At 43.4% G+C, this 15704-nt stretch overlaps 1 protein-coding gene across 1 annotated transcript in view; it reads left to right on the forward strand.

Moving 5' to 3' along the window:
* Positions 1 to 1571: 1571 nt before the first annotated feature.
* Positions 1572 to 15704, forward strand: part of LOC135523952 (syntaxin-8-like) — a 47160-nt gene continuing 33027 nt past the window's right edge. Inside the window, exons 1-6 of the mRNA XM_064950992.1 lie at positions 1572 to 1685; positions 2348 to 2447; positions 4077 to 4171; positions 4511 to 4621; positions 9709 to 9839; positions 13219 to 13311. Of these exons, the coding sequence (XP_064807064.1) occupies positions 1669 to 1685; positions 2348 to 2447; positions 4077 to 4171; positions 4511 to 4621; positions 9709 to 9839; positions 13219 to 13311 (547 nt within the window). The 5' untranslated portion in view covers positions 1572 to 1668. The remainder of the gene's footprint in view (positions 1686 to 2347; positions 2448 to 4076; positions 4172 to 4510; positions 4622 to 9708; positions 9840 to 13218; positions 13312 to 15704) is intronic.

Genomic DNA, 15704 nt, shown 5'->3' on the forward strand with positions numbered 1-15704 from the left:
CTTCCTGGCTGATGTTTTGGTCACTTTTGAATGCTGGTGGTGCTTTCACTCTAGTGGTAGCATGAGACGGAGTCTACAACACACACAAGTGGCTCAGGTAGTGCAGCTCATCCAGGATGGCACATCAATGCGAGCTGTGGCAAGAAAGTTTGCTTTGTCTGTCAGCGTAGTGTCCAGAGCATGGAGGCGCTACCAGGAGACAGGCCAGTACATCAGGAGACGTGGAGGAGGCCGTAGGAAGGCAACAACCCAGCAGCAGGACTGCTACCTCCGCCTTTGTGCAAGGAGGAGCAGGAGGAGCACTGCCAGAGCCCTGCAAAATGACCTCCAGCAGGCCACAAACGTGCATGTGTCTGCTCAAACGGTCAGAAACAGACTCCATGAGGGTGGTATGAGGGCCCGACGTCAAAAGGTGGGGGTTGTGCTTACAGCCCAACACCGTGCAGGACGTTTTTCATTTGCCAGAGAATACCAAGATTGGCAAATTCGCCGCTGGCGCCCTGTGCTCTTCACAGATGAAAGCAGGTTCACACTGAGCACATGTGACAGACGTGACAGTCTGGAGACACCGTGGAGAACGTTCTGCTGCCTGCAACATCCTCCAGCATGACCGGTTTGGTGTTGGGTCAGTCATGGTGTGGGGTGGCATTTCTTTGGGGGGCCGCACAGCCCTCCATGTGCTCGCCAGAGGTAGCCTGACTGCTATTAGGTACTGAGATGAGATCCTCAGACCCCTTGTGATACCATATGCTGGTGCGGTTGGCCCTGGGTTCCTCCTAATGCAAGACAATGCTAGACCTCATGTGGCTGCAGTGTGTCAGCAGTTCCTGCAAGAGGAAGGCATTGATGCTATGGACTGGCCCGCCCGTTCCTCAGACCTGAATCCAATTGAGCACATCTGGGACATCATGTCTCGCTCCATCCACCAACGACTGTCCAGGAATTGGTGGATGCTTTAGTCCAGGTCTGGAAGGAGATCCCTCAGGAGACCATCCGCCACCTCATCAGGAGCATGCCCAGGCGTTGTAGGGAGGTCCTACAGGCACGTGGAGGCCACACACACTACTGAGCCTCATTTTGACTTGTTTTAAGGACATTACATCAAAGTTGGATCAGCCTGTCGTGTGGTTTTCCACTTTAATTTTGAGTGTGACCCAAATCCAGAGCTCCATGGGTTGATAAATTTGATTTCCATTGATACTTTTTGTGTGATTTTATTGTCAGCACATTCAACTATGTAAAGAAAAAAGTATTTAATAAGAATATTTCATTCATTCAGATCTAGGATGTGTTATTTTAGTGTTCCCTTTATTTTTTTGAGCAGTGTATTTCCTCGTCTTAGCTTTCGGTCGACTTACGTTTGTCTCATTATCTCCGTCTCTCTCCACCTTTCTTTTCATCCTTGTTAAATATTTTTTCCGTGGTGTCTTATCTGCACTTCATTTCTCCTGCTTCCCCGGGGCCACCCCCCCCCCTGGCATCGCTCCGAGCCCCCTCAGTGGAGCGCGCCCCACTATTTGAGAAGGACTGCAGTAAAAGAATCACGGCTGAAAGTTTGTTGCTCACAGGACACCGTCCTGACGTCACACACAAACAGGAAGTGCTCCCAACTTATCAGACAATTTATGGAGTAAATATCGACACATTCATCAATTATAAGTGGTTAACATGTCTCAAGATCCCTGGTAAGCAGCTTTTAAGGTGGAAACTATGAGTATATTTAAGATGGCATTTGGATAAAATATAGAAATACGTCTTCAAACATATATTTGTGTTATTAGCTAGATAGTTAACGTTAGCTACAGTAACAGTAACTCGTGTCACTTTAAACAGCTACTTTTAAAAAGAAATAGCTAGCAACGACTTGACTCGATACGTTATATTTTTATTCCCATGATAGTTCACACGAAATTAATTACAATGCACTTTCGCTGAAAACAATATACTGTATGCAGGGTTATGACTTAAGAAGCTAACTAGCTAGCTAGCTGATGTATCTAACGTTACGGGTAGCTATGATGAGGAACAAATTGTCGTCACATGATGACATCTCAAGCGTGAGCTCAAACAGAAAGATCTTGTGATTTAGATTGAGTACCACCAATAACTCAAATGACACAGCTCCAGTGCTGAATGACAGTTAGTCTAAACTTGAGACAAAGCTGGCCACACTCAATCAGCCCAAATGAATTTGTCTACAATTGTATTGTTTGTTGTTATTATTATACCTTGAAGATTTGCAGCATCTTCTTTGGAACTGGCTTTATTATAGTGGTTCATACAGTAAATATTTTAACCAAATAAACAACCATACTCACGATAATTTGATACCAACCTGGTTTTATAGGTTACAGAATTATGATGCCACTTGCCGCCTTGTTCAAGAAATTGCAGAGAACATTCATGAAAGAAACAGACAACAGAGGACAAGAGGGAATCCTGCAAAGGTAAGCGTTTGAAACTATGATGACAAACTGCTAAACAACACATTTGTTTCCTCAAAAGTATATAGCAGTGTCTTCAGGAAGTATTCATACCCCTTTACCTATTCCACATTTTGTTGTGTTGCAGCCTGAATTCAAAATGTATTGAATAGATTTTTTCCCTCAACCATCTACTATACACATAATACCTCATAATAACAGTGAAAACATGTTTTTAGAAATGTTGGCAATTTAAAAAAAATGAAATACAGAATTATATAATTTACGTATGTTTTCAAACCCCTGATTCAATACTTTGTAGAAGCACCGTTTGCAGTCTTTTTGGAAACGTCTCTAAGATCTTTGCACACCTGGATTGTACAATATTTGCCCATTATTCTTTTAAAAATTCTTCAAGCTCTGTCAAGTTGAATGTTGATTATTGCTAGACAGACATTTTTAAGTCTTGCCATAGATTTTCAAGACGATTTATCTGAAAACTGTAACTAGGCCAACCAGGAACATTCAATGTGGTCTTGGTAAGCAACTCCAGTGTATATTTAGCCTTGTGTTTTAGGTTATTGTCCTGCTGAAAGGTGAATTAATCTCCCAGTGTCTGGTGGAAAGCAGACTGACCCAGGTTTATCTATAGGATTTTGCCTGTGATTATAGATGTATTCCGTTTCTTTTTATCCTTTAGTCCCTGCCGATGACAAGCATACCCATAACATGATGCAGCCAAGAGTGGTACTCAGTGATATGTTGTGTTGGATTTTCCCCAAACATAATGCTTTCCATTCAGGACAAAAAGTTAACTTCTTTGGCACATTTTGTTGCAGTATTAAGTGCCTTGTTGCAAATTGGATGCCTTATTTCACTCTGTAATTTATGTCAGTATTGTGGAGTAACTACAATGTTGATGCATCCTCAGTTTTCTCATATCACAACCATAAACTCTAACTGTTTTAAAATCAACATTGGCCTCATGGTGAAATCCCTGAATGGTTTCCTTCCTCTCTGGCAACTGAGTTAGGAAGGACACCAGTATCTTTGTAGTGACTTGTGTATTGATACACCATCCAAAGCCTAATTAACCACTTCAACACACTCAAAGGGATATTCAGCGTCTACTTTTTAAAGTTGTACACATCTATCAATCGGTACCCTTCTTTGCGAGGCATTGAAAAACCTCCCTGGTCTATGTGGATGAATCTGTGCTTCAAATTCACTATTCGATTGAGGGACCTTACAGATAATTGTATGTGTGGGGTACAGAGATGAGGTAGTTATAAAAAAATCATGTTAACCACTTTTATTGAACAGTGAAATAGTACATGCAACTTATTCTGCGATTTGTTAAGCACATTTCTACTCCTGAACATATTTAGGCTTGCTATAACAAAGGGGTTGAATACTTGTTGACTAAAGACATTTCAGCTTTTCATTGTGTATTAATTGCTAACATTTTCTACAAACAAAATTCCACATTGACATTACGGGGCACAAAATCTCAATTGAATCCATTTTAAATTCAGGTTGTAACACAACAAAATGTGGGAAAAGTAAAGGAGTGTGAATACTTTCTAAAGGCACTGTAGCTACTGTATTTCATGCTTAGGAATTGATTGTAGAAGTGTTTATTTGTCTGTCCAGATGAACATGACACTGCGAGCGTCGCTACAGAAACTGAAACAGAACATCAACCAGCTCAGAGAGAGTTTGCTCCGAGTCTCGTCCTCCCGGCGCATGTATCCTTCCTTTCACCACATGATCACTGGTCCTCCTGGTCATGTGACTGATGACACGCAGCACAGTGCCCCAAACCGGTTTGGTTTCACATTCATGACACTGCATAGTAGTTGTATGTGAAGGTCCTGTATGTAAAGGTCCTGTAGAGGGCAGTGTTTTGTAAGAAATTGCATCAATCCTTCACACTCTGCAATGAAAATCTGTGATTTGCATTGTCTGTTACTTTATAGATGAATGTTAGTAAAATAATAGTCAATTTTCTTGTTAATCATGTTGTGGGGTCTAAATTGTGTATTTTCTTTACCATAATCTCGACCTTAATACAACCGCCCTTCCAGAATGCAGTCGGAAGCCGATCGGAGACAGAACCTTGTTGACGACCTGGTCACCAGGGACAAGCAGCTAAATGCCATGTTCAAGGGTGACGTTACACAGCCAGAGCCCTCGAGGTATTTCTCCCTCTTACAGTTCATTAAGTACAAGTCATTTACACACACACAGCTCGTTAAGTATAAGTCATTTATACACACACACACACACACACACACACACACACACACACACACACACACACACACACACACACACACACACACACAGCTCATTAAGTCTCCTTTTAGCATACGCCACTCATTGTAAGTGAATGTAAATGGACCAGAACCTGAACAGCAGTCATAGGCAATTGGTGATGCACTAAAGCCCGTCCTGCCTGCGGAGAACTATCTCTTTCTATCTGCTAGTGCTGCCAATTAATCCCAGTCTTGACTTTGTCTCAGCCCAGATGTGTCTAAAGGGTCTAACGGATCCACGGCCACTAACTTTGTGTGCAAAGGAAGTCTTTGGGCTTCCGTACGACCTTTTGCCTGAGCCCATTGGACGCCTTTGGAAGTCTAGTCTGCCATATTGGGGCCCGGTGCAGGGCAGTTAACTTCTACACCGCTCAGTTTCTCATTCATCAAGAGGCTTTGCTTGCCTTGCACTGGTGATCACACGCTTGGCACTTCCCGAAACTGGTACACTGAGGCTCAGTGAAAAAATTAAAGGGGTCGGATGTGCAACCCAAGCTTTTAGAGTTTATAGTTTATCACTCTCCGCTGAGCTCATATCCTCATCCTGTCATCCTCATCTGCCAGTGGACCAATCAAAGCACTGGACGCCACCGGCTATATCCTGTATTCTCATATTATTCTTAATTGTAGTGACAGCTCTGTACAGGAGCTTAGGAAAACACTTTGGAAAATGGTCATTACTTAGCATCGGGCATGACCTGCTCCATCCCAGGTGACATATATTTGGACAGCCAGGAGGTGAAATGAATGACGCTCACTCAGTGGTAATGGCATGGACTTCCGCTGTCAGGTTTTGAGTATGTTTTGTATGAAATTAAATGAGGGTCAAACTCCATTCATTTGACAGGATCGTGTTCTTTTAATAACGCACACGCAACAGGGATAATACAGAGGTTTTCAATTTGCCTTCAAGTAATAGTGGAATGGCCGTGTGTGGTAAAAGTGAGGTAAAACTCAGGATCAGTCATCGATTGATCAAATGAGCAGACTTTAGAAACGTTAACTATTTTCTTATCAGTCTGATCTGAGACTGCTCCGTTTATACGTGTTTTACGGACTTTCTTGTTTGGATTAATCCACTTAGGGGCTGAAAGCGGGGAGGGAAGGGAACGCTTGCTTTTATCTTTTTATAGATCCCACAGCCAATTACAAACATTGGTGGCCCATAACTAAATCAAATGGCAACTAATGAATTACACAGTTGATCTTACTCTTGTGATCTTACCGTTTCAAGTTTCCCCGGGAAAATATACAGTACCAGTCAAATGTTTGGACACACCTACTCATTCCAGGGTTTTTCTTTATTTTTACTATTTTTTACATTGTGGAATAATAGCGAAAGACATACAAAATATTAAATAACACATATGGAATCATGTAGTAACCCAAAAAGTGTTTTTAAAAAATCAAAATATATTTGATATTTTTTCTTCTTCAAAGTAGCCACCCTTTGCCTTGATGACGGCAGGTAGCCTAGTGGTTAGAGAGTTGGGCCAGTAACCGAAAGGTTGCTTGATCAAATCCCCGAGCTGACAAGGTAAAAATCTGTAATTCTGCCCCTGAACAAGGCAGTTAACCCACTGTTCCTAGGCTGTCATTGTAAATAAGAATTTGTTCTTAACTGACTTGCCTAAATATAGGTTCAATCAAAAAAAAAATGACAGCTTTGCACACTTGGCATTCTCTCAACCAGCTTCACCTGGAATGCTTTTCTTTCCTTCTTAATGATTTTGAGCCAATCAGTTGTGTTATGACAAGGTAGGGGTGGTATACAGAAGATAGCCCTATTTGGTAAAAGACCAAGTCCATATTATGGCAAGAACAGCTCAAATAAGAAAAAAGAAACGACAGTCCACCTTTACTTTAAGACATGAAGGTCAGTTAATCCAGAAAACTTCAATAATTTTTAAAAGTTTCTTCAAGTGCAGTTGCAAAAACCAAGTGCTATGATGAAACTGTCTCTCATGAGGGCCGTCACAGGAAAGGAAGACTCCGAGTTACCTCTGCTGTAGAGGACAAGTTCATTAGTTATGCCTCAGCCTCAGAAATTGCAGCCCAAATAAATGCTTACAGAGTTCAAGTAACAGTCACATCTCAATATCAACTGTTCACAGGAGACTGCGTGAATCAGGCCTTCATGGTCGAATTGCTGCAAGAAATCACTACTACACCAATAATAACAAGAGACTTCCTTGGGCCAAGAAACACAAGCAATCAACATTAGACGGGTGGAAATCTGTCCTTTGGTCTGATGAGTCCAAATGTTAGATTTGTGGTTCCAACCGCAGTGTCTTTGTGAGACGCAGAGTAGGTGAACGGAGGATCTCCGCATGTGTGGTTCCCACCGTGAAGCTTGGAGGAAGAGGTGTGATGGTGTGGGGGTGCTTTGCTGGTGACACTGTCTGTAATTTATTTAGAATTCAAGGCATACTTAACCAGCATGTCTACCACAACATTCTGCACCTATACGCCATTCCATCTGGTTTGCGCTTAGTGGGACTATCATTTGTTTTTCAACAGGACATCGACCCAAAACACCTCCAGACTGTGTAAGGGGTATTTGATCATGAAGGAGAGTGATGAAGTGCTGCATCAGATGACCTGGCCTCCACAATCACCCGACCTCAACCCGATTGAGATGGTTTGGGATGAGTTGGACTGCAGAGTGAAGGAAAAGCAGACAATAAGTGCTCAGCATATGTGGGAACTCCTTCAAGACTGTTGGAAAAGCATTCCAGGTGAAGCTGGTTGAGAGGAGGCCAAGAGTGTGTAAAGCTGTCATCAAGGCAAATGGTGGCTACTTTGAAGAATTTCAAATATGTTTTGATTTGTAACACTTTTTGGGATACTACATGATTCCGTATGTGTTATTTCATAGTTTTGACGTCTTTCACTGTTATTCTACAATGTAGAAAATAGTACAGATAAAGAAACCCTTGAATGAGTAGGTGTGTCCAAACTTTTGACTGGTACTGTATTTTGATGTACAGTGTATTCTGTACTTTGATGCTGATGTGGGGTGGGTGGATGATTTGAGAGGGGGTGGGTAGATAGGCACTTGGTGTGTGGTCTTTTGGGTGGGTGGGTATTAGCCTTGCTTGGATAACCTAAGCTGTTCTATTTTTTTCGAGGAGAGGGGTTGGTCCGGGATAAGGGGGCTTATTTTATTCGTGAAACAATACATTAGAGAGAGAGAGAGTAGCCTCTAATCAAGCAAAGAAGGGACACGGCACCTCCATTTTGAAGGCTCACTGCACCCCTGACCCCTTTGGAACACCCCCCAGCCCCTTACTGCTCCTTTTCCCTTCATCAATCTCTCCTTATATTTAATGCTTTTAACCTTTATTTAACTAGGCAAGTCAGTTTAGAACAAATTCTTATTTACAATGTCGGCCTACCAAAAGGCAAAAGGCCTCCTGACGGGGGCTGGGATAAAATTTGTAAAAATAAAGAGGACATAACACACATCACAACAAGAGAGACACCACAAGTCTACATGAAGAGACTTTATATTTGATCACTCCTGCAACAAGTCGAAATTAGTTAAATTGGCCCTGTCCGAGTTAGAGCCTCAGAGGCCTGTCTGTCTATCGGGTCCTCGGCGGCGGTGGAGTGTGATACGGGCTGCCCAGAGATGCCTGATTAAGTTGGCGGGCCCCAGTGGGCGGTTAATTGGATAAGCTTTAATCTTCACACAGTCGGAAGGAAGTGGAGATCCGCCACGCGGTAGGATAGTTACCAAACATGTCAGAAAGATTAGCTTAGCGCTGGCTGCCGGCCTCCTTGTCTCGCCCCGGCCGCCGCTGCTAAGTAAGCTGGGCCAAGGAGTAAAGAGAGGGAGTTGGGATGCTTCAAATTTCACACTCGCCCCCGGAAAGAGGAAGGAAGGAGGTGGCGTCATGGCGCCATGCTTGACACACATCACAACCAACTTTGAGCGCCAAGTTTGTACAACCTGTCCTGTCCAATACCAGCTTGAGGAGAGGAACTTCACAATGTCCACAAGTATACCTATTTGAGGTTTCTGATCACACCATTACTTTACCTGGTGACATTGTGGTTTGTTATGAGCCTGGAATCATATCTACAATGACATATTTTTTCATTCTTTTCAACATAGTGTACCACAAGGATTTGATGAGCTGTATAATATTGTAGTAAATGGGCTTTGTTAAAGGAGGTGGAGGAGATTTTGTAAAGTGCCTACTTCTGACAGCCAATGGCCACAATCCTAATTTCCCTGACAGAACATGGCTGTCCCCCAAGGTCCCCTGACACCCAATGCCAGTCCTCCAGTCTGTCCAGTCAGCTCTGTCTGAGGGGAATTGCTGGACCTGGGTCTGACCAGTAGGTGACACTGTCTTGACGGACGGGACTGATCTATCTGTGCTAACAGAGACCTTGACACTTCACTGCAACACAACCTCAGGGTCTGAGGCAGCCTCAGACAGCTTTTTCCCATTACCAGAAAAATAGCTCGAAACCACACAACAGTGTAAAGCGCTACACAACACAACAAGAGCACTCTGGTCTGTTTGTGTGTGTGTCAGTCAGAGTGAAACTCGACTGTGGCTGTGTATGATTAGCATGCAGTGTTTACATGTCGAACAAGCCGGTCCTAGTTTTTTTTTTTTTTTTTAAAGCAACAAAAACATATCTGCTTCCTTGTTCAGAACGTAAAAACCAAACAAGAAAATAAATAAGCCTTGTCTCATCTGAAGGGTTCTGAAGGGAAGGACATGTTACAAAAGGCAACATCAGATGTGTAACACGAGTGTTACAGATGTAACCGCTTGCTACAGAGTTTGCACACGTGTCCGTTGTACCCTGTTTGTTTGCGGAGCCGAGGGTTGACGGCGCGTGTCAGTTGTTCGGACGCGTGTCCCGGTCAGGTGATTGACAGGCACAGGGAGTGCGTTCGCTACACCCTTGGCATGCTGATCATGTTGTTGTGTGACATTCCCCAGGTCGACCCTGATGGCTGGGTCGGGGGCAGAAGGGGGGGCCGCGGTCAACCCCTGGCTGGTCCACGAGCCAGAGGAGACCAGGGGCCTGGGCTTCTCCGCCATCAAACAGCAGCAGCAGCACATCATCGAAGGTAAGGTCACACCACGGTCAGATCGAAGTGTAAGGCTGTAGAACTATCGGGTGGACTAGGGGGTGTCGTCAGCTCTATTCATTGTATATCTTTCTGCAACGGTCAGAACGTTTCACATCACTGATTCTGAATAGACCCCTGATCAGATCTAGGATTAGCTTGTACCTTCAGAGTCCTAACTTTACCCATTAGAGGAGTGGGATGCAAAACTGACCTGTGATCAGTGCCTCTGGTAGGAAACACAGAGGTGGCGGTCCTCCTCGAGGCTACAATATGATAACTAAATCCACACTGTCACAGGATGAGGTGAACACACTAACTCACATTCGGCAGATTCGTTTACCCTGCCTCTCCCTGTTCCTAAATCGTTTCCACATGGACTGTAAACGGCAACATCCAGGCTGATCCAAGTACAGTTCACCTGACTCAACATGACTCTCCTGTTATGTCTCCATTACGGTTCTGGCTGCGATCTGGCTATTGTCAGTTTGTCAGTATTGTGGGGATGCAGTGAAACCACATCAAGGTTTTGAGCCCCCATTGGGATTTCCAGATGGAAGTTTAGGGCCTATAGTGAGCGACCAAATCTGTGGTCGCCCAGATTCCTGTGGTGTTGTCAGTGTCAAATACAGAGACAAGGGGCCTTCTCTCCTCACCAATTCCCTGAACCCCCATGAAGCACATACTGAAACCTGGACAAACTCAGTAACACCACTCTGTAAAATTGTGATAGAGAATGATAGTTTCCCACAAGTTATGTATCTGTCTCTGTCACAGTCACTGTTCAGCTGCCCCTCTCTCCTTTTTCACCCTGTACAGTTAGAATAACAGAAGTCAGGCTGAGGTGTGTGTGTGTGTGTGTGTGTGTGTGTGTGTGTGTGTGTGTGTGTGTGTGTGTGTGTGTGTGTGTGTGTGTGTGTGTGTGTGTGTGTGTGTGTGTGTGTGTGTGTGTGTGTGTGTGTGTGTGTGTGTGTGCGCGCGCGCGCGCGGGTGCATAAGTGCATGTTTGTTTGTGCATAAGTGCATGTCTTTGCCGTGCGTGTGTGTGCGTTTTAAGTGCGAGTGAGTCACCTGTGGCACGCTGCCCCCTAGTCTTGTTCCCCAGTGCTGAACCCCAATCGCGTCATTCCTACTCACCAAATGGTTGCCCTGTGAAAGCAGTGCACGACCTTTCTCCCTCTCTACCAATGGGTCATTAAAGAAGAATTTCAGCATGTCTTTATAGTTTTACCACCTCACCGCTGCTCCATCTGACACATTTTTGTGTGGATGCATAATGTGCTCTAGAGTATTTGTATGGTAGTTGAATTGGGTTTTCTTTATTATGGGTTGTTTATTGATGAACAGTATAATGCAGGAATCATCAACTAGATTCAGCTATGGGACCATTTTTGTTTCTTCTTGAGGGGATGTTCAGGGAGGCGGAACGCAATTACAAATCATTTGTAGACCTCAAATTGACTTCAAAGAAGCCCAAACGGATGTATTTCACTGAAACATAATATTTTTAAACCTTGCTTACATTTGTATGTGATCACGTATCTCTCTCTATAATGAGTGTGAATACTTTGGAACAGATTTCCTAAATGAAGATCCCTTACAGCTGATTAGGTGTTTTTGCCGTCTGATGTACAACAACTTCAACAACAAATACAAATATATACAGTGCCTTCGGAAAGTATTCACACCCCTTGACCTTTTTCCACATTTTGATGTGCAACGAGGTGGGATTAAAATGAATTTAAGTGCACCTTTTTTTGTGTTCAATGATCTACACAGAATACTCAGTCAAAGTGGGAAAAAGATTCCAACATTTGCAAAAGAAGCAAGAGAAATGAAACACAAATATATCTTGATTGCATAAGTGTTCATCAATACATGTTACAATCACCTTTGGCAGCGATTACAGCTGTGATTATTACTGGATAAGCTTTGCACACCTGGATTATACAACAATTGTACATTATTCTTCAAGCTTTGTCAAGCCGGTTGTAGATCATTGCTAGATCATTGCCATTTTCAAGTCCGGCCAAAGATTTTCAAGTAGATTTAAGTCAAAACTGTAACTAGGCCACTCAGGAACATTCAATGTCTTGATAAGCAACTCCAGTGTGTATGTGGCCTTGTGTTTTAGGTTATTGTCCTGCTGAAAGGTGAATTTCTCTCCCCGTCTGAACCAGGTTTTCCTCTAGGATTTTGCCTGTGCCGAGCTCTATTCCGTTTATGTTTATCCTTAAACACGCTTGAAAATATAAGGAGTATGATGCGTTGTTTGATTTGCCCCAAACATAAATCTTTGTATTCAGGACATAAAGTGAATTTATTTTACTTTAGTGTCTTGTTGTAAACAGGATGCATGTTTTGGAATCTTTGTATTCTGTGCAGGCTTCTTTTTTTATCACAGTATTATGAATTAACTTCAATGTTGTTGATCCATCCTCAGTGTTCTCCTATCACAGCCATTAAACTCTGGAACTGTTTTAAAATCACCATTGGTCTCATGGTGAAGTCCTGGAGCAGTTTCCTTCCTCTCTGGCAACTGGGTTAGGAAGGACACCTGTATCTTTGTAGTGACTGGGTGTATTGATACACCATCCAAAGTGTAATTAATAACTTCACCATGCTCAAAGGGATATTCATTGTCATTTTTTTTATGTATTTAAAAAAAAAAAAAAAAAATAGGTGCCCTTCTTTGCAAGGCTTTGGAAAACCTCCCTGGTCTTTGTGGTTGAATCTGTGTTTGAAATTGTGTTTGAAATTTGACTGAGGGACCTTACAATTATCTGTATGTGTGGGGTACAGAGAGGAGGTAGTCATTCAAAAATCATGTTAAACACTATTATTGCACACAGAGTGAGACCAAGCAACTTATTATGTGACTTGTTAAGCACATTTTTACTCCTAAACTTATTTAGGCTTGCCATAACAAAGGTGTTGAATACTTGACTCAAGACATTTCAGTTTTCATTTTTAAATTAAATTGTTAACATAAAATGTAAAAAAAATAATAATAATAATAAAAAAAGGGGTGTTGTGTGTCGGCCAGCGGCCCAAAAAAATCCAAATTGAATCCATTTTAAATTCAGGCTGTACTTTCTGAAGGCACTGTAGATATATACTTTTGAGGAAACAAAAGTGTAGTTTAGCAGGTTGTCATCATAGTATCAACGCTTACCTTTGCAGGATTTGTATTTCTTTGCTCAGAAAAGTTGGAGGGCCAAATAAAATCACCCTTGGGCCCACGAACCACCAGTTGGGGAACCCTGGTATAATGTATGGGTCTCTCTCTTATGGAGCCTTTCTCTATTTCTGTCTGTCTCTCTATCATGCTGAACAGGGACGAGTTAACCCCTTTCTCTCTGTCCCTCTCTCTGAACAGTTCAGGATGCTGGGTTGGACGCGTTAGCTGCCGTCATCAGCCGACAGAAGCTGATGGGTCAGGATATAGGCAACGAGCTGGACGAGCAGAATGGTAAGGAGGGGTGTGTGTGTGTGTGTGTGTGTGTGTGTGTGTGTGGTACATCTACTATTGCTTCTGCAACCTACTCTGCGTCAATCAGATAAGTCCACCCTACCTTTCAGCCCTACAGTAAGACACAAGCTCTTTATCATATTATGTGTGTGTCTCTCCCAAACAAGGGGAGGGTGTATATAGTTCATGCATAGTTCTACCAGCCACACCCCACTCCAAACCACTGTGTGAAATCAATCAGACACGCTATTATTTCAGTCATGGAACAGGGGTCAGTACCCTTTACTGGTGCTCCAAACCACCTTGGTCAGAGTCACAGAATTAAGTGAAGTGTTCATCGCCAAATGGCACCCGGGTTACCTACAAAGTGCACTACGTTTGACCAGATCTTGGTCAAAAATAGTGCGCCGTATAGGGTATAGGGTGTCATTTGGGACGGAGACGATGTATGTCTATGGTTAAAGTGACCTCACGGTGAGCTCTCAGAAACCGTCTCGCCGTCCTTGGAGAAGCGCTCTGCTGGGGGTGGATCTGTGACTGTGTGAGAATGTATGGTCTGGTTAGGAGGAATGTGAGCTTCCTGACGCACTGTTTTAATGCGTTTGCCGAGAGAGTCAAGTGCTGTCCTGGAATCAGATCCGCTTTGAGGTAATGTCTGTGTTGCTGTAAATAGCTCTGTCATAGGAGGCAGGCGGCGGGCAGAAGGCAGGTCTGAGCATATCGCTCCGGTTCGTCTACAGATGGAGGCACTTGAGAAAAGGTTGTAGGATGCCAGATAGTCATCATCCGCCTCTCGCAGGACCATTTAGATCTCATTGTTTCCTCAACTGGACATTCTACATCTCAACTATACATTTCTTAGTTGTAACCACAAGAGACTCCAGTGTCGCCTGATTATTCGTTTTAAAGGTCCAATGCAGCCGTTTTTATCTCAATATCAAATCATTTCTGGGTAACATTTAAGTACCTTACTGGGATTGTTTTCAATCTAAAATGAATAAAAATACCTTTTGTAGCGAAGAATAATTTCTTCAGCAACAATTTTGCTCGGACTGTCTGGGAGTGGTCTGAGTGGGGAGGGGAAAACGGAAAACTTGCTGTTATTGGCAGAGTGGTTTGGGACTCTGTTTCTTATTGGTGTATTAACTCATTTACCATCTGGTGATGTCACCAGGCAGTCCAAACAGGCAGACATTTCTGCCTTTTCAAACAGCACTTACACTAAAAGGGCATTACCATCATTTTCACAGTATTATTCTAACATCCTAGTGTGGAAATATATATAAAACACAGGAAAATCTTTTTTGACTGCACATTTTTTTTTTTAAAGGCCCCCCCCCCCCAATAAATAAATAAACGATCTCTTGCCACTTTTGACCTTTTGTCTACATTCAAAGCGATGTTTTCTGAGGACAGAATAGGTTAGGGCCCTCTGTGTGGAGGACACCCAAAGCCCATAGGAGGCAGAGGAAAGATGCTTGGTGTCACTGTATATTGACTGTAGAGCGTATAGAGTGAGTGGGCTTAGTGGTCTGATAGAGGAATGTTACACTGAGTTCATTAGTTCCTGCTTGCTGTTCTTGGCATGTTCCCGGGCCGCACCACAACGCCACAACCCCGGGGGCCAGACAATTAGTAGACCGTTGGACTAAATGGTGCTTTTCTTTCCTCCGCCATGAGCACAATGTGATGACATGATTGATGCTCTCTCCCTAAAGAGCCCAGACTCCTTCCTCTGGGACATTGTAAATGTAGGCTATATCCCAATAATGTTAAATAGCTTCTTTAGTTATCTTGTTTTAGCTATCGATAGTCCTAACGGAGAGGAGCGGATGAAGCCATAGCCCCAAAATCACACCACTTTGTTTATATTCTTCAGCCGTTTTTGATGGACACCGATGAATATTTAATGCATATTTCAATGTATTTATAGTGTGTTTGTTTGAGACGACCAGTTCCAAGTTGGGTCAGATGACTTTGTATGGTCCTGTTCTGAGGCTGTGCTCCAATCCCACAGGGATGTGTAATCGAATGACCTTTTGAGATGGAAACAAACGAGTTTCCCTTCTGCTGCTGGGGACAAACAGTAGACGCTTGGCCTGCGATCCTCCCCGAGTCAGAGAGAGGTAGTTAACGGCTTGATTGTTTCAGCCTGCTCTCCTCTCACCTTATTGAGCTAGAGAGGGATCATTGGTTCCCCTTTAATCCTCAGAGTCCGAACCGGCGCGTTTTTTTTTTCCCTCTTGCCGCCATTCTTTTTTAAGTGCGTGGCGTCGCAGTGTTTCCAATAACAAGAGACCTCGGGGCGGGAGAAACGTCCGACGCGGCGGCTGTAAGTGGAACTGAGAGTCCGGACCCGATGCCCCCGCAGCGAGCGAGCGGAGCAGGCCAAT

This window comes from Oncorhynchus masou, chromosome 4, assembly GCF_036934945.1.
Source record: "Oncorhynchus masou masou isolate Uvic2021 chromosome 4, UVic_Omas_1.1, whole genome shotgun sequence".
Classification (NCBI taxonomy): Eukaryota; Metazoa; Chordata; class Actinopteri; order Salmoniformes; family Salmonidae; genus Oncorhynchus; species Oncorhynchus masou.